Here is an 18,567-nt window from a genome sequence, read left to right on the forward strand (position 1 = left end):
GTTTAAATTGTACTGCCTTATTTGTCTCACCTGTTTACAAAGAAATTAAATTACCAGTACTCCACAGGAAGACAGATGGCAAGTGAGATGCCTGATTTTGAATGGCATTTAATTAAATCAGAATCAGAATCAGAATACTTTATTGATCCCTGGGGGAAATTATTTTTTGTTACAGTGCTCCATTTTAAACCAACATTAAGACAAGACAGACAATACGCTAACTAAGAATAGTACAATATATACATATATATATATATACATACATACATAAGTCACTTATAAATAAATATTTGGAAAAGAAACATGTGTAGTTGTAGCAGCAAACAGTGTGTTAAGTGGATGCGTTGTACAGGGAGATGGCCACAGGCAGGAATGATTTCCTGTGTCGTTCAGTGGTGCTTTTCGGTAATCTCAGTCTCTCACTGAACGAGCTCCTGTGACTGACCAACATGTCATGGAGTGGGTGGGAGGTGTTATCCAACATTGTCTTTATCTTGGACAGCATCCGCCTCTCCAACACCACCTTGAGGGAGTCCAGCTCCATCCCCACAACATTGCTGGCCTTACGGATCAGTTTATTAAGTCTGTTGGCGTTTCTAACGTTATGGTTTCTAAACTTACAGAGCATCTGTATCTAGCTGCAGTACTGGTGAGCTCATGCTGTACATTTTCTGATCTCAGCACAATTTTGCTATCATTTTGATTCCCATTTAGAGCAGTCCAGGTGCATAATTATAGGCAGGTTTCTTGTCTCCATTCATACTCTGTTTGCAGACAATTGCTCCTACAAAAAGTCCCAAGCACTTTCTGGCTGTAATGGTGTGCATTCATGCTCTGTGTTACAATAATGATGCGAAGCTGGCACATGTACAAAGATTACCTTGTTTGCTACAAATGGAAAAATTATTTGGTATCTACACCACATCAAATATTATCCTTCCCATTAGCCGTGGCCTTTTTTTGCTTCTGAAAGAGGTCGCAAACCTAACCTAACAAGAAAAGATCTTTGTACAGTTTGAGTAATAAAGACTGACATTTCACAGACGCTGCATCGAGACAGCTTCCTCTTTGATATCAAATCAACAGATCATTAAAATGTCTGCTGGTTGTTGGAGCTGCTTATGCAGTCTGCCGCTTTAATGCTGCTTTCTAAGCAGCATCTCGTCCAGCTGGCTCGTCCAGCATCTGATTGGTCGAGCGGCCGGGTTCTTCTACAGCGTTTCCTCTCCTCGCGACTCAATCTGGTGTATGTGTGTTGGCAGGCAGGCTAATCCCAGGGTCAGTCCACAGAAGTTAGGCACAGCGAATATCATAAGAGTTGTGCCTAACAGACATTGAACGGCAGTATTATATTACTCAAGAGCAGGTAAGCGGAGTCGTTGTTCTCTAAATTGTAGAAAGTGTGTGTCATTTGAGAACTTCCTGCTTACTGAGCCAAGAGAGATGGCAGCAAGCAGGGCTGTGATGAGTAAGTGACTGCATTTAGCTAAGTCATCCGAATAAAAAGTGCCTAGTGTCGGTGTGCTTAATCAGTTTAGTAGCTTCAGACATTAAGACTTAGGTGACAGAGGTGTTCAAATGACGACACCCTCTGCTTTATTTTAACTTAAAGTTAGCAAAAGGTTAGCTTTTAGCTCCTGTGGTTGTGAGGCTAATGGCTTGCAGTTGTGGTGGATATCAGTTTTTGGGGGGTTTTGTTTTTGAAAGATCTCCAACATGTTATAAGGTCACATTTGGCATTTGCCCCCAATTATCTTCTCATTCCCTTGAGTGTTAAAGCTTGGGACAGTTGAGTATTTCCTTGCCTTTTATTGCAGGTTCTGCTAATATTTAACCTCCACCGGTGGGTTTTTTACGTTCAGTGATCAGACACACTGACAGGGTGAGTGAGAAAGACTGAGAACAATAACCTGTTAGTAAGGCCACACCTAACAGCTGTGTTAAGTCTGTCTGGTCAGTTGAGGAAACTAATAACCTAAAGTATCATCTGTCTTCAAACCACTTTACCCTGATCATGTGAGACCATAAAAGATTTACACTTAAAATCATGCATGTGGGTGAGATTCGGAGCTTGAAAAAAGGTGCCCAGTGTGCACAAGAGGGTGGATACAATGCATGTTATTACATTATGACTGGTTTAGTTAACACAGTTGTTGTTTGCACCTGTTATTATTCCAGAACCAATAAGAAAAGATTTATTAGCAGTTTAAATTGTACTGCCTTATTTGTCTCACCTGTTTACAAAGAAATTAAATTACCAGTACTCCACAGGAAGACAGATGGCAAGTGAGATGCCTGATTTTGAATGGCATTTAATTAAACGTTTCTAAGTTATGGTTTCTAAACTTACAGAGCATCTGTATCTAGCTGCAGTACTGGTGAGCTCATGCTGTACATTTTCTGATCTCAGCACAATTTTGCTATCATTTTGATTCCCATTTAGAGCAGTCCAGGTGCATAATTATAGGCAGGTTTCTTGTCTCCATTCATACTCTGTTTGCAGACAATTACTCCTACAAAAAGTCCCAAGCACTTTCTGGCTGTAATGGTGTGCATTCATGCTCTGTGTTACAATAATGATGCGAAGCTGGCACATGTACAAAGATTACCTTGTTTGCTACAAATGGAAAAATTATTTGGTATCTACACCACATCAAATATTATCCTTCCCATTAGCCGTGGCCTTTTTTTGCTTCTGAAAGAGGTCGCAAACCTAACCTAACAAGAAAAGATCTTTGTACAGTTTGAGTCATAAAGACTGACATTTCACAGACGCTGCATCGAGACAGCTTCCTCTTTGATATCAAATCAACAGATCATTAAAATGTCTGCTGGTTGTTGGAGCTGCTTATGCAGTCTGCCGCTTTAATGCTGCTTTCTAAGCAGCATCTCGTCCAGCTGGCTCCACTTGTTGTTTCCTTCATCCAGACATTATGGTCAAATAGAGGGATACATAATTCAGTGTGAAGTGCTTGAATTTGTTGATCAGAAAAGGATAGGCTAATTTGCTTTTCAGTTGTTTTCTTGTTTTGATATAGCTGCTCATCAGCATAGCATATTGTATTTTTAATATTTGTTTAGCTTAATACTACTTAATTTTGTGTTGGTAATTTTTAATTATGATCAAATGTGGATGAACAAGGAAAGGAAGGAGGCAGGATAATACTGACCGCACACATGAGTGCCTTTTGTCACATTAACTGACACCAACTTTGTTTTTTTGCCAGCTGAGCTCAGCTGCATGTTGTTCCAGGCCGAGAAATGAATACAAATTCTATTTCAAGCCTCACTGGGATTAAATTGCAATGGAAAAATACACTTTGTTAATTCTTATTTCTAATAATCTGCTGTGGTTTCCTTGTGCGTCTTGCATTTCAGTTTAGTATGTTTTTTGCAGAAATGCAAGCCTTGGCTGCTTATTTAAAAGGAACTGATATAGAAACTGCAATGTTGTCAAATTGCATTTCCTGTGACATTAAGGAAGGCTAACAGGAATTTTGCTAGATACAAAAAAATTGTAAGAAGTGGTTTACATCTCTTTTAACATCTTCACAAAATTTAAAGAAGTCCAATCGCTTTCTTTCCAAGTTCTTTACTGGGGGTTTTTTTTTGTCTGCTTTAGTCTAAAAGTAGTGAAAATCTTTGCATTCCTTCTTGTTTGCAGTCCACATGCCAGGTCATTTCTGCAGTTATTAGTTGGAGTCTTGCTTTCTGTCATGCGATCCCTGTTGTTTGTCTGTCTTTCCCATCGGTCCATTGCTGGATGATTTAAAAATTTTAACTCTGTGGTGAGAAGGAACTTTTAAACCCATATGCTCCTGCTAGGGCTTTAAGGTCATCCTCACAGTTACTGCTGGTTCAGCCCAGATCTCGACTGAAATCTAGAGGTGATCGATCGTTTGCTCTAGTTGCACCAGAGCTGTGGAACAATCTCCCGATTGGCATCCGGGTGTCTGATTCTATTCATTCTTTTAAATCACAGCTAAAAACATATCTTTTTAAACTTGCCTTTTCTACCAGTTAAATGCTGGCTTGCTTGCAGTGACCTATTGACCTATTGTATTAAATTCTCTGCTATCTTTCCATTATTGGTGTCTTTTATCATGGTGGTACAGTCTTACCTTGCTATAACCTACAGCGGGGAAAATAAGTATTTGACACATCAGCATTTTTATCAGTAAGGGGATTTCCAAGTGGACTATTGACACAACATTTCCACCAGATGTTGCCATCAAGCCAAATATTGACGTCATACAAACAAATCAGAACATATAAGTATACAAGTTAAACCACAATAAATAAAGTGAAATGACACAGGGAATAAGTATTGAATACATGGAGATAACAAGGGGCAAAATGACATAGAAAGCCAGGAGATCACCTGAAATCTGTCAGTATTGATAGAGAAATCCTGTCCCCTATCAGTACTAATTGATATCAGCTGCTTTAGTCCTAATTGATGGCCTATAAAGGCTCCTCATTACCCAGAAGGCACACAGGAAAGACTTCATGATGGGTAAAAGCAAAGAACTCTCTCAAGATCTTCGTAATCTTATCGTTGAAAAGCATTTTGATGGGAATGGTTATAGGTGCATTTCCAGAATGCTGAATGTTCCTGTGAGCACTGTGGGGGCCATTATCCGGAAATGGAAAGTGCATCAGTTCACCATAAACCTGCCACGATCAGGTGCTCCACGCAAGATCCCTGTCCGAGGAGTCCAAAGAATAATCAGGAGGGTTCTCCAAGAGCCAAGAACCACTCGGACAGAACTTCAGGAAGACCTTGCATCAGCAGGTACTGTTGTTTCAAAGAAAACTATAAGCAATGCACTGAACCGCCATGGCATCCATGCACGCTCACCACGCAAGACTCCATTGCTGAACAAAAAGCATGTCAAGGCTCGGTTAAACTTTGCGCAACAGCATTTGGAGAAGCCTGTGGATTATTGGACGACTATAGTATGGTCAGATGAAAGCAAAATTGAACTTTTTGGCAGTCATTCTACACACCATGTTTGGAGAAGAAATGGCACTGCTCACCACCCCAAGAACACCATACCAACAGTCAAGTTTGGGGGTGGAAGCATCATGGTTTGGGGCTGCTTTTCAGCAAGGGGTACTGGCAGACTTCATATTATTGAAGGCAGGATGAATGGAGAGATGTACCGGGACATTCTGGATAAAAATCTGCTGCCATCTACCAGGAAGCTAAAAATGAAAAGAGGGTGGACATTTCAGCAAGACAATGATCCCAAACACAAGGCCAAGGAAACAATGAAGTGGTTTCAAAGAAAGAAAATCAAGTTGCTTGAATGGCCCAGTCAATCACCTGACCTAAATCCCATAGAAAATCTATGGAGAGAACTGAAGATTAAAGTTCATAAAAGAGGCCCAAGGAACCTTCAAGATTTAAAGACCGTTTGTGTGGAAGAATGGGCCAGAATCACTCCTGAGCAATGCAGACGACTGGTCTATCCATACAAGAGGCGTCTAGAAGCTGTAATCACCAACAAAGGCTTTTCTACAAAGTATTGAATAAAGTGTGTTCAATACTTATTCCCTGTGTCATTTCACTTTATTTATTATGGTTTAACTTGTATACTTATATGTTCTGATTTGATTGTATGACTTCAATATTTGGCTTGATGGCAACATCTGGTGGAAATGTTGTGTCAATAGTCCACTTGGAAATCCCCTTACTGATAAAAATGCTGATGTGTCAAATACTTATTTTCCCCGCTGTATGTGCTGCAGTTTACTCTTATTGGTGGCTTTTATCTGTGAGCATAATTCGTTACCTTTATGTATTTGATGTTAATGTGTGAACTGTTTTATTTTTTTATTGTTTTATGTAAAGCACTTTGGTATGCCCAAGGCTTTTAAATGTGCTCTATAAATAAAGATTGTTGTTGTTGTTGTGATGCCATAGCGATTTATCTTGTTCTGTGTCTTCATGCAGAGCTCATCACGAAAGGGATTATGACAATCTGTCAAAGCTTTGTTTCTTAGAGCGCACACTAAATCGCTTCAGGCCACGTCCAGATTAATGTTGGCCACTGCTTCCAGCATTTGTAATCCTCAAGTGCTGTCCATGCACACAAAGAGGATTCATTGGCTACTGTGAATAGGTGTGTGTGTCTGTAAGCTGACAGCACTGACTGCGGTTAGCTTTATAACGTATTAAGATGTGATAATCTGATACTGTCATATTAAAAGGCTTTGGTAACAGTGCACTGCACGGTTTGACTGTCAGAAACAAGAATAATTAATAGTAAGTCTTTGACTCTAACCTGCCAAAAAGCCCAAATGGTAATGCACCATGTAGACAGTTAAGACTTAACAACTTAAAATCTGAAATGTGTCACCATGGTGATGTAATCACTGTGCTGCACATCAATACTTTTGTCAGTAAAGCTATAATCATTTCTACAGCCAGGTTGTGCATATCATTTGCACATGGTCAGTATTTTTTCATCTTTCCCTGTCTTGTCTCCCTCAGAAACCAGTGGATCTTCTAGAAAGCACCAGTGGACCCACACCGGTGACTGTCTACCATGTTGTCCAGATTAAGGACAACCTGGTCTCTGAGGCCATGCATCTCTCTTTGCAGATGGGTCCACACCAAAGAAAAGGGCAAGCCCCTCATGCTCAGCCCTCGCACCAACAAAGTAGGTGGACCTACCTTGTGTTGGGGTTTTAAGACACGGTGACGACAGCCCGTTTTTGTCTTGATCAATGTTAATTATGTCATTATGTGAAGAAGGATTATTTTTCTCTGTGTGCCTGGACAGAAAATAACTATAATGAATTGTTGAAATGTTATTGTTTGGTTACAGTGTCCAGAAATGAGTAGAAATTTACTGCAAGATGTCATAACAGTGGTTATAATGTAATCTTTTAAATTTTAGGCCTGTATATTTTCCACACGTTTAAATGCCATAGTCTATCCCACTGCAGATGCCAATATCTGTTTATATCTCAGACAATAGAATAGTGGGGAGCTAAGCTTGTGTGTGACTGATATAAACTGGCATAACCATTTTTAGTAGTCTGCAACCAAAATACAAAAGTTGTAAAAGAAGTTTATGCTTCAGTTATTTGTATTCCCATATCTGTAGCTATTGACTATTTATGATGAACGGTGCCTGTCTGTCAATGCCTGTCTAGCACATTGTTATTTGGCTGCTTTCTGAATTTTTCTTTAAGGTGTTTGTGATTTTCGCTGTCTGTTTTAAAATGCTCACAGCAGGGTATCTAGCAGTGCGCATACAAGTGAGACAATTACAGTGTCGTGTATTTGCTAAATTGAAATGATGCTGTGAAGCATTTGGCTTGGAGGGTTTGATTTTTCAGGAGGTTTGCCAACTACTGAGAGTTACAAGTGATATTTGTAACATGTACATTTTGCTGCTTGAGGTGATTTGACCTTTTGCTAAACTTAGCCCATACCAGATAAATATAGAAATTCCAACCTACATGCAAACTGGACACAGACCAGCTGACCAGTGGTCCCACAAACTGGGGTTTCAACTACTGTTTTTTCAGCCAGTTTTTGAGCTCCTGCATAGCTCCATGCTTGATTTAATAATGGTTTGTAAAAGCAGGCTTGCAATGAAGACTGTATATAGAAAAACACTGATATAAAAGGCCTATAGAGCTGCTTTCAGGTCTGTCAGTACTCCCCTCCTCCCTGACTACCTCACAATACAACTAGCAACCATACCAACCAAGCACTGCCAGACAATATATGGCATGCTGTATTCTAAAGTTAAAGGCATGGGCAAAATGACTGTAATTGGCACCTATTAAAAATCCTGAGTGGGAGTCCGAGAGTTTGCAGGCATCCAGGAAAAGGACACCCACATACATAACTGAGATAATAAGTAAACAGCATTAGATAAAACTTTAAAATCCATTTATTTATTTGCTCAAATTAAAATTATTGCATTATAGTAAATTCTCTACAAATTGAGTTTATGTACTTGCACTCAAGAAAGAGGCACAAACCTAATTCCATGGTTTGGTTCGGCATTTTTAAAAAAAAAAAATTTTTTTAAAGTCAACTTGAAATTCTTCTTGCATTAAAAGTCTCAGTTTCTAAACGAGAACATGCCAGCTGGTTCTAGATTACAAATATAAGAGCAGTACTTGATGTGACTTGCATCAGCAGTGTACTGTAGCAGTAAAGGTCACTGTGTTTGAAATGTAGTCTGGTATGACTGTTAAAAGGGCTAGGATCTCAAATTCCTTCACCCTAAATGTAGGGTGAGCTGTGCAGGGAAAGTGTTCACTGTACAGAATGTATTAATACCTTTATCCAGTATATTCCTGTCTTGGAAGTGTTGAAATTGCATTTCTAAAGTGCTAATCATGGGCTTGCTCAAGATGGTCTTTCATAGGGAAGTGCTCAGCTCCTGAAATCTTACAAAAATGTTACTTTCAATTTTATGCAAAAGGACAAATGCTAGATTAAGGTGTTTGCAGCATGTGGCATTGCGCTGAAAGGAACTGATTGGTAGAGCTGTGTGAAGTGAAATGCTCTATCAGCATGACTAAGCATTTTTCGAGGGGAGCCCCAGCATTCATCATTCTGACAAAATAATCCGCCCCCTTCTGCAGCCCCAGGCATGGCGGCCTCTTTGTTACGCCCATATTTCAGTCAGATAGGAGCTTGTACACTGCAGGGACATGCAAACACATTGCATCCACCTCTCACCTCCCCCATCCTCTCATTTAAAAATTGGGGTGTTTCAGCCCACAGTGGTCTTCATTGGTTTCTTTGAGGCTACTCCTCCTCCTCCACTACTACCCCCACTCTCCGTCCGTCTTTGTCCTGCTGCAAAATTGCTTTCGTTTTGTTTTTCTTCATTCCGTCAGCCTGAATTTATTTCTGTAAATGCTGAAAAGGTAAACTCAGTTAAAGGTCCCATAATGAGGCAGTGCACCGTCTAAACAAACTCCATTACAGTACATGAACAGTTAGTCCAGAAACTGCTATATTTTATAAAGAACAGGACAGAAATGTGGTATGCCTTAGCCATGAGTAGGGGGATGGTTGACATAAACAAATAAAGCCCTGCCCCCAACTACAGGTTGCAGGAGGAGTCCTGTTTTTTATGGTTTGTCAGTAAATTTCACAAAAACGGTCCTGTTAAGAAATGGCTACAGCAGACTTTGATGTCAGACGGTTACAGGGGGTGTTGCGTTAGTACTTTTAGCGTCCCAAGTAGAGGTTGATAATAGACGCAATATACAGTAGTGTGCAAAAATCTTGACTCACCCATTATTTCTTAATATTTTGCTAGAAAAATGGGAACTAGGTGGAGCAATTTATTGAAGCAAGTGCAGATTTATATGAACATGTCTTATAAACACAAGGCCACCTTTTATTCTATAATACAGGCTGAACTCTCAGACAAGTTTTCTTTCAATTTCTTTAAGTAGTCTGAAGAATGAAAACAACCCTGACCACACACATTAAAAATACCCCTCATATTATTCATGAGAGTGCAGGCAGGGTCGAGCGGGTGGAGGCAAGTGTCAGAGGTGATTTGTGACAGAAGGATAGCAGTAAGAGTGGAAAAAGATGGTGGTGAGACCTGCTGTGTGTGGTTTGGAGACGGTGGCAGTCAGGAAAAGAAATGCAGAGCTGAAGAAGCTAAAATGTCATGTTTTTGTGTTCCTCCACAGGGTATGGCCTTTTCCCTTCAGGAGCGTCAGATTTTGGGGATACATGGTCTGCTGCCTCCCAAAGTGGAGACTCAGGAAATTCAGGCCCTGCGCTTTCAGAAAAATCTCAAAAAGCTGCACGATCCCCTGGAGAAGTAAGGATGCATTTTTCTTGTTGTACTGGAAAGCGTAAACATGTTTTTAAATAAAAACCGAGCATTTGTCTTCCTGTACACAGCTTAACTTTTCTTTTTCCATACAGGTACATCTACCTGATGGGCATCCAGGAAAGGAATGAGAAGCTTTTCTATAGGGTGTTGATGGAAGACATAGAGGAGCTGATGCCGATTGTTTACACTCCCACTGTAGGGCTTGCCTGTACGCAGTATGGACATATCTTTAGAAGACCAAAGTAAGGCCTTAGCAGATAATTTGAGTTTTTAATGTAGGTTTTGTTGCTCCAGTTCTACACAGCCAGGTATTTTGTCGCTGGGAGGAAATCGTCCAGAGGTGTGCAGAAAAGCTTGATATGGAAGAGAAGAGAGATTGCTATATGTCTTGACACAGCATATTGACAGCCAGTTCTGAAGGCTATATCCTTACAAGGACAAATAATACTGTGTTCATGTCTGAGATTGTCTATCCAAATATGGCTAACACAGCTCTTATCTTCAGTCTAAAGGAGCAGGAATGTTATGTATGCAAGATCCTATTGATTCTTCTAAAATTAGGACAGAAGCTCCTTTCAGGCGAGACCTTTGAGACCTTACCAAGTGAAGGGAGACCTGCTTTAGTCAGGAAAAGCTCTTACGTGTTTTATTTTTGATGGCAGGCGTATTGAATCTTATGCACATAATGTTAAAAAGTGGTTTTATGCTGAAGATGCATTTTCTTTTTCTGCTTAGTTAAAGTTAGGATTTAATCACGATTGCTGCAATAGCTAAACTGTCATCCTGTTTATCTCTCTAGAGGCCTGTTTATCTCCATTCTGGACAGAGGACATATCCGCTCCATCCTTGACAACTGGCCAGACACTAATGTTGCAGTAAGTCTCAAAATCCTCACTATAGTAAAACCTTTTCAGATATTACATTGGAAAAAAAGTCTAAAAATATGTCATAAAGATATGACAGTTGCTTATAAATATGTCAAATTTTAATCTTCAGTTTTCCAACTAATGTGCTTCCTCCATCTCTTCTTTGTGTAGGTAGTAGTAGTAACTGATGGAGAGCGTATCTTGGGATTAGGGGACCTGGGTGTTTATGGAATGGGAATACCTGTTGGGAAACTTTGCCTGTACACTGCCTGTGCTGGCATCAGACCTGAGAAATGTCTCCCTGTGGTGATCGATGTTGGGACGGATAACGAGGTAGGAAGGCTAGGTGTTGGTTTTTTGTTTTGTTTTTTTTCTTTCTGTTTATTGCATGTGTGAGAGAAGAGAAATATAATAACTGTGTTTACTTTGGCTTCTCATGGTTGCCCTTGTCCTCCCGTTAGACTCTCCTTAAGGATCCGCTTTACATGGGGCTGTACCAGAAGCGAGACCGCTCCCAAGCATATGACGATCTCATTGATGAGTTCATGGAAGCTGTCGTGGACAAATACGGGCAGGACACGCTGATCCAGTTTGAAGACTTTGGGAACCACAACGCGTTCCGCTTCCTTAGAAAGTACAGGGAGAAGTACTGCACCTTCAACGATGACATCCAAGGTTCACACATAACCCCTGACACAGCACTTTGAGACTACTGTAGTTAAATAGGTGCAGATAATGTCTACCTTGTTGTATGACTCTGTCGTCCTAATTCACATTCAGGTTACACCACACAAAGTGCTTAACTTACAGTTTTATGTTTATGTATTTTTCCAGCTGATTCAAAGGATCAAAGTTTAGCAATATTTACAGATCGGAGTATTTCCTAAGAACAGTTCTATAAGATTTGCAAGTTTAGGCCCATCCATACAAATGACTTACGGCCTTAACTGTTAAGTTACTGGAGCTGTTTCTAAAAGGATCGCTGCTTTATTAGAGTCCACCTGAAACTCAATGTAAATTTTTATTGTTGGATTAAATTACTGTGGAGCATTTCAGAAATCATCTGTTGTGAGTGATGCTGAAATAAGATGCATTCATGAGCTGTTTTCCTTGAAAATCTTTCTGATTTTAGACAAATTATCATGAGTGTTTGGATGTCTTTGAGGCAGAGACTCGATTGTTTACTCTTCTGTTTGTCTACATGTTTCCAGGCACTGCGTCTGTAGCTCTTGGCGGTCTGTTAGCAGCTCAGAGAGCAGTTGGCAAACCCATCACTGAACACCGGGTGCTGTTCCTGGGAGCAGGAGAGGTAAGCTGATATTCATCGTTTTAATCAATTGAACTTCTCAAGATTTTCTTTGTTTTTTTGTTCTCTTGACTTTGCTATATGAAAGTTACGTATTTGAAAATGGCAAAAAAGGCACAATTGGAAGAAGCGTACTGTTCCCGACTGACCACAAACAGAACAAAAAACCTGAGGAGTTGCTCCATTGTCTATTTAGAGAATAATCGTTCATGTTTTCTTTGTGTAAATTTTTTTGTGTTTTTATTTTGTTTATTCATTCTTTTATTTATTATTTGGTAGGCTGCCCTTGGAATTGCCAATCTGATTGTGATGGCCATGATGGAGACGGGAATGACCCAAGCTGAGGCCAGGAAGAAAATCTGGATGTATGATAAAGATGGCTTACTTGTAAAGGTAAGTGTGTGACACAGGAATTTATAATAAGAAAATGATACAATTTTGTCTACTTTCCTGGCTGGTCCACGGTCTAAACAGTCAACGGCATTTTCACTGAACAAGTGTTTATTAGTAATTGTGTCTAATGTGTCACATGTGACTCCAGGGCAGACAGCAGGGAACTGACTCTAACCAGGAAGCATTTACCCATGAGAGTCCAGGGGATGTACAGAGCTTCCTAGATGCTGTCAATGCCATCAAACCTACAGCTATCATTGGTGTGGACCTTTAATTTATTTATTTATTTTTTTGTATTCATATAATTGTAGCCTTGTAGCACTGCTTGCCAACCAGAAAGAATTATACAAATATCTATTTTATTAAAATATTGTTTGTTAATAATAAACAATAAACTCAGTCAGTTACAAAAAGGTTGTAGTCTTATTTCAGACCTTCTTTGAACAGTAATAATAAATCAGTCTCTCCTTTTTTCCAGGTGTGGCAGGAGCTGGACGTCTGTTTACCCATGATGTCATCAAGTCCATGGGAACCCTGAATGAACGGCCAATCATCTTTGCCCTGAGCAACCCAACCAATAAAGCAGAGTGCACAGCAGAGGAGGCCTACACTCTGACAGATGTACACATTTTTTTTTCTAGGCTTAACTTTTTTCCTCTTTTTTGTCTTTTTTGACAAACTCTTAAGTTATGCATTCAGATTGTGTTTTTCCTACCTCATCACCTCTCAAGCTTTGTTTCTGTGTCTCACAGGGAAGATGTCTTTTTGCGAGCGGCAGCCCTTTCGGTCCAGTGACTCTGAGCGATGGTCGCGTCCTTACACCAGGACAAGGGAACAACGCTTACATTTTTCCAGGTGAGAGGGGGAAAAAAAATTGATTATTCATTATTTACATTAAATGCAGCACTCTTAAGATGGTATGAATTGCATTACATCCTGCAAATTTGAATGCAGTATGTTGTAATTGGTCTTCATGCATTTCAGGCGTGGGCCTGGCTGTGATCCTGAGTGGAGTGAGACACATCAGTGACACGGTTTTCTTAGAGGCTGCCAAGGTCTGAAGACACTACTAAATATTTTTCTACCTGTTCTTTAAGTTCATCTTTAACTTTTCCCTCACTCCATCCTGTATTGTCTTGCTGACTCTTTCATGTATGCATATTCTTCATACAGTTTCTTCCCAAAGCCCATAACCACCCTTATATCCATCCATATATACATAACACTATTTATTACATATTTACTTTTTTACACTGGTTTGTATATTCGTACATTTTATATATTTTTTTCTCTGTTAATACTGTTCATATGTATATAGTGCTGCAAAACTGACCCCCCCAGCATGTTTGCACTGAGTAGGAGATGCTCTGTATCTCATTGTACAATTGTATAGTGACAATAAAGGCATTCTGTTCTTCTATTCTATATTCACTATATGCTCATCTCAGCCCTGTTTAACCCTTCGATGTCTCCTCTTCCCTCTCTTTTTAGACTGGCATAACAGATGAAGAGCTTCTCTTTGCTGGGCTGCATTTGATACATTAACACTAATCAGTGCAACAGATGATCACTGTGCTTTGTTGCCAGTGTTTTTGTTACTGTTCAGTGTCAGAAACACTGATTTGCATGGTGTTAATAGTACTAGAAGGGGTTTGATTACTTTTGTAATTACAACTGGCCAAAATCACATGACTAGTGTGGGTAGACAAACAGTAGTAGTAGTTTTGTCTGGTTTTTGTGACCTAGAAATTATTCTTTATTGTAAATGCAATCTTACGTTCCTTTCAGACACTTGCAGAGCAGCTGACAGATAAAGAGCTTGCAGAAGGCAGACTCTACCCTCCTCTGTCCAACATCAGGGAGGTCTCTATCCAGATGGCTGTCAAGGTAAGCCTCCTCCAGTTTAAATTTTGGTTATTGTCAAGGTCAATTTACATATTAACAGTCTCCAAGAAATAATCTCTGTGTTCAACGGATTTTTTTTTTTTGAAAAAAGAAATTCATGCCCTGCAGCCGGACAAACCGTAACATAACCTATCAAACACTGTTCTCCTTTTGGTCAAAGTCATGTTGTAGTTCCTGTGTCACTCCTTACGTTTGGTCAGTGATAAATTTTCTCTTTCCCACTAAAGGTGGTGGAGTATCTCTATGCTAAAGGCATGGCGTTCCACTACCCTGAGCCAGTGGACAAGGACGCCTTTGTGCGGGCTACTGTCTGGAAGACCGACTATGAATCTTTCCTGCCGGACACCTATGATTGGCCAGGTGTCAACTTTAGCCCCAAGTCCATCTAGAAATAGGGCACACTCACTGTGGCTCATGTCATAATGGCCTTCTCTTCCTTTTTTTCCTGCTTTATACCTAATCACAGATTTTGTAAGATTGCCTTACTTTAAACATATGCTTAAAAATAGACCACAGTAGCCATGCTGCTACATTTTCACCAAACCAGTCTTATTGGATCTGTGAACAGTCAAAGTGGAAAGTGAAGAGAAGGGCATTGAAATGAGATCAGCCATTCTCATTTTAAATTACACTTCTCCATTATGTGCATAATGTAGAAACCTGCACAAAGCCAGATGGCCACCTGGTGGTGGAAATGGGCAGTGGTTACATCTATTTTCCATGCTGCTCCATCAAAAACTCAGCACTAAATTTGCATAAATTTCATGAATTTTTTTTCCCATTAATTTTTAAGATGTTATTGTTTCACTGTATCTGTAATCTAATAATGACTAATCTGTCATTTTGTTGTGTACATTTCTGATATTTGCTGTCTTCAGTTAGCACGCACAAACTCCATTCTTTACTTGTACTCCGTCTTCTAGTATTCTTGCAAGCTTGCAAGAAATGACCTCAATTTCATAACATTTAGTAATATCCAGTATGTATTTGTGTATTGCCTTTGTCCACCTTAAATAAGGCTCTGGTCAGTTTTCCTCTTCTCATTAATACCCAGTATAAGACATCTAGCAGAACAGAGGACTGAAGAGGAGAGCCTTTCTGTTAGAGGCAAACAAAGACCGATTCACTAAAATTGAGATTTTCTGAAGGGAAAATACATGAAAGTTATATATTTAAAAAAAAAATGTAGGCAGACAACCTTTTAACATCCACTCCAGCCTTTTGTTTGTTTGATTAATTGTGTCACCTAATATTTATTTCTTTGAATTCATGTTTTTTTTTTTTTTGTATTCAACTGTTTTGAAAAGCCTCTCTTCAACACTCCTTAAGGAATGGTCTCATGAAGAATGTATCCCATAAAATGAACAATTTTGCTTAAGTGTTATATGAATACTTAAGAAAATATGTGCAGTATATAATCATTAGATACTCATTTATGTTGTTAAATGAACTTTTTTGGTCTGATGCGCAGTGTGTGGCATTGAGGTATGTTGGTTTTACTACTATTGTTTCGTCTGAGCAGACTGTACAAACTCACAGGCCAAGCTTCTCTTCAGTGTTATGATCCACCACGAGGTTAAAACACAGGTTATGTATTCTAGCACAAGTGCTCCTCATGTAATAAGTCTTTTTTGACTCAGCCAAGTGATGTAAACTGAACTGTTTGAAAATATTATTGGGATTAGAAAATATTGACTGAAAAGCCCTGGTTGATTAAGTCCTTCGTACTGAATAGCAATGGTGCCTAAGCACTGTATAGACTGGCAAAATATCTTTGTGATAAAGTGCAAGTCGGCTATACAGTGTACAAATCCACGTGTCAGTTTGATGTACTGACCTAATACCAGTAGGACACACTGCTGACCGTTAACCTGCTGAGGTTCTCTGTTAGCGCTTTGTTTTTGCTCAGTTCTGTGACAGATTGCTGCATTGTAATAGCAAATAAACTAAAGGTATACCACAGTGTTTCATGTAAAATGCAGGATTCAATCTATGCTCTGATCATATTTCTAAGACTTTAAACTGCTTTATGACAGGGGCATTGGCAGCATTGCACATTGGTCTTCAGAGATGTGTGTAAAATGGAGATGGTTGACAGGTTAAAGAAAGAAAATGAGTATTTTAACAAGGAGAGGGCACCTACATCAGGATAGAAGTGCTTCATGGTTCATATGCAGTGAATGCTCCCTGTAACCATGCCAGCAAAAAGCCGCCTTCTTTTTCCTTTAAATTGTCATCCATCGATTTACACTGTAAAACTTTAACTCAAGGACCTTCCAACCGCATACATTTAAGTGCCTGCACAAATTACAGTGTCCCTTCATAGTCACTCCCATGCCTCATTAAGTTAACCATGCAGATAGCCACACTATAATTATTGACATTATTGTTTTGTTATGAAATGGTGTAACTGTAGCATTGAGCATACAGTGCTTTCTCTAATAAATGTTAGATTTAATGCAAACTTTTCAGTGGTTTAATGATATGTAAACACTGTAATGTCATCGGTGTGTTGCTCACGTGTTTGTTAAGATGTTGACTGTAATTGTCCAGTTTGAGGTTTTTGCTGTTTTGTTCGATGAGTGGTTAGTTCATGTGACTCTTAGTGGTTTCAGTATTCATAAGTATTCCCATGCAGTCTGACACTGATTTTTGGTGCAGTCATGTTTGTATACCAGAGTGCAGTATGTTTGTTTTATTATACTTGAGGTGTGAAAACTCCAGAATAAAACCAATTTTTACATCGGCTCCCTTGTCTTTCAATTTATTATTATTTTTTTTAATCCCATTTATTTTTCTTCCTTTTCTTTCTTAACAGATTCATCTTTTAAACTGCTTTTAACAGGCAGTTTACTACAGTGACCTCCTTTTTGAACCCTTACTGAATTCTCTCTATATTCTCACTATAATTTAATCCTGCTGATACCAAAGTACGTTCGTCTAAACAGCTAGCTGTGTCCAGTTGTTAGGAGGACGATGCATGAGTCCGCTTTGAGTCAACAACTGGAATGTATTTTGTGGACCACTTAAAGAGGACACTAACAGTTTTCATGGCTGCATTACCGAATGCATCAAATTGTAAACATGCCAACTTACCAGCCCAGGACTGCATGCTGCTTTGAGAACAATAAGACTTTGATCACTACTGATCTTAACTGCTTAATAAAAAGAAGAAAGCTGAAAGAGGAGAACTGAGGAGAGTGCAGCCCGACCTAAGGGGGAAGCTGAGGAACTGCAAGGACTCCTACAGGAGGAAGCTGGAGGCTGAGCTCAAGCCGAACAACATAAGTGATGTGTGGTGTGGAAAGAAGATCTCTGGGTTTAAGGTGACAGCCAGCCAGTGAGCACTCTATGGAGAGAGCAAAGAGCTACACAGATTCTTTAGTTCACAGCTTTCTACTGCCTTCTCTACCACACACTGGCCTCCACGCTGCACTTCTTCAAGTGAATTCTGTAGATAACACCCCCACATCGGTTAAACACCTTCTGTTTGAGTGTGACTTCTGGCCAGATTAGGAGACAGCCTGAGAACCAAAGCAAGGCTGCTGGCCCTGACAGCATCAGGCCCGAGGCTGTGACGTCCTTTGTTTTGAAGAAGTACAGGTACATGGGCATCCATACTGACAACAAGCTGAACTGGAAAACCGATACAGAGGCTGTATACCAAAAGGGGGTGAGAAGTAAGCTGCAGAAATGATGGTGATACTCTTATCACTCAGTCGTGGTGGGCCCAGCACACTGCTGTGGTCTGCTGGAGGTGGGTTGGAGCTGGTAACACGGTAAACAATAGACTAAATACAGTGATCAGGAAGGGTGGCTCTGTGATTCACTGCAAAATGGACACTTCTGAAGCTGTGGTGGAAAGGAGGACACTGAACACTCTCTGCACCATTTACCGGACAGATCCTTTACAAAGAGGTCAAAGAGCGGTTTCCCATTCATTGTTTTGCTTTTATAGATATAGCAATTTTGCATGAAACAAAATCAGACTGATAAAAAATACAACAGATGAGTCTTTCACATTGAGCTCTGTGATTCCAACCAAAATCAAAACAAAAACAAACAAACAGCAGAAAATCAGGTTGGACATTAATAGATCAGAGCAGCAATGTCTTTCCGAAGGTTCTGTGAATGGGTACATTTTCAAAAAATAAAAAAAATGAATACATGTCCACGGATAAGCTTACAGAAAGAGTAGGAGATATCTACATAAGCTTTATATTTCAGAAGGAAGTGTTTGGTTGGATAAAAGAAACTT

The 18,567-nt window shown here is 39.7% G+C and overlaps 1 protein-coding gene across 3 annotated transcripts; it reads left to right on the forward strand.

Moving 5' to 3' along the window:
• The first annotated feature begins 1,227 nt into the window (after positions 1-1,227).
• On the forward strand, positions 1,228-17,057 carry me2 (malic enzyme 2, NAD(+)-dependent, mitochondrial). Of its 3 annotated transcripts, none has more exons than XM_086314621.1 (15): positions 1,228-1,366; positions 6,500-6,668; positions 9,691-9,824; positions 9,932-10,081; positions 10,639-10,714; positions 10,877-11,038; positions 11,167-11,380; positions 11,917-12,014; positions 12,291-12,404; positions 12,553-12,664; positions 12,883-13,025; positions 13,157-13,259; positions 13,389-13,459; positions 14,193-14,291; positions 14,537-17,057. In XM_086314621.1, exons 2-15 carry the CDS (start codon positions 6,555-6,557, stop codon positions 14,696-14,698), a joined length of 1,752 nt encoding a protein of 583 aa, XP_086170747.1. In that variant the 5' UTR covers positions 1,228-1,366; positions 6,500-6,554; the 3' UTR covers positions 14,699-17,057. The 3 variants fall into 3 exon arrangements, with proteins under 3 accessions (XP_086170747.1, XP_086170749.1, XP_086170748.1); XM_086314622.1 differs by lacking the exon at positions 1,228-1,366 and adding an exon at positions 6,000-6,128; XM_086314623.1 differs by lacking the exon at positions 14,537-17,057 and having other exon boundaries at positions 13,896-14,283.
• Positions 17,058-18,567: the final 1,510 nt, after the last annotated feature.

This window comes from Aulonocara sp. 'chitande type north' Nkhata Bay, linkage group LG12 (assembly GCF_057382095.1).
Source record: "Aulonocara sp. 'chitande type north' Nkhata Bay isolate Kocher_YH1m ecotype deep benthic linkage group LG12, A_spYH_male_GT1.1, whole genome shotgun sequence".
NCBI lineage: Eukaryota > Metazoa > Chordata > Actinopteri > Cichliformes > Cichlidae > Aulonocara > Aulonocara sp. 'chitande type north' Nkhata Bay.

Coding starts and splice junctions, on each gene's coding strand:
- me2 (XM_086314621.1), top strand. CDS start 6,555: ATGTTGTCCAGATTAAGGACAACCTGGTCTCTGAGGCCATGCATCTCT. Junction 12,015..12,290: donor TGTTCCTGGGAGCAGGAGAG/GTAAGCTGATAT, acceptor ATTATTTGGTAG/GCTGCCCTTGGAATTGCCAA. Junction 13,260..13,388: donor CAACGCTTACATTTTTCCAG/GTGAGAGGGGGA, acceptor CATGCATTTCAG/GCGTGGGCCTGGCTGTGATC.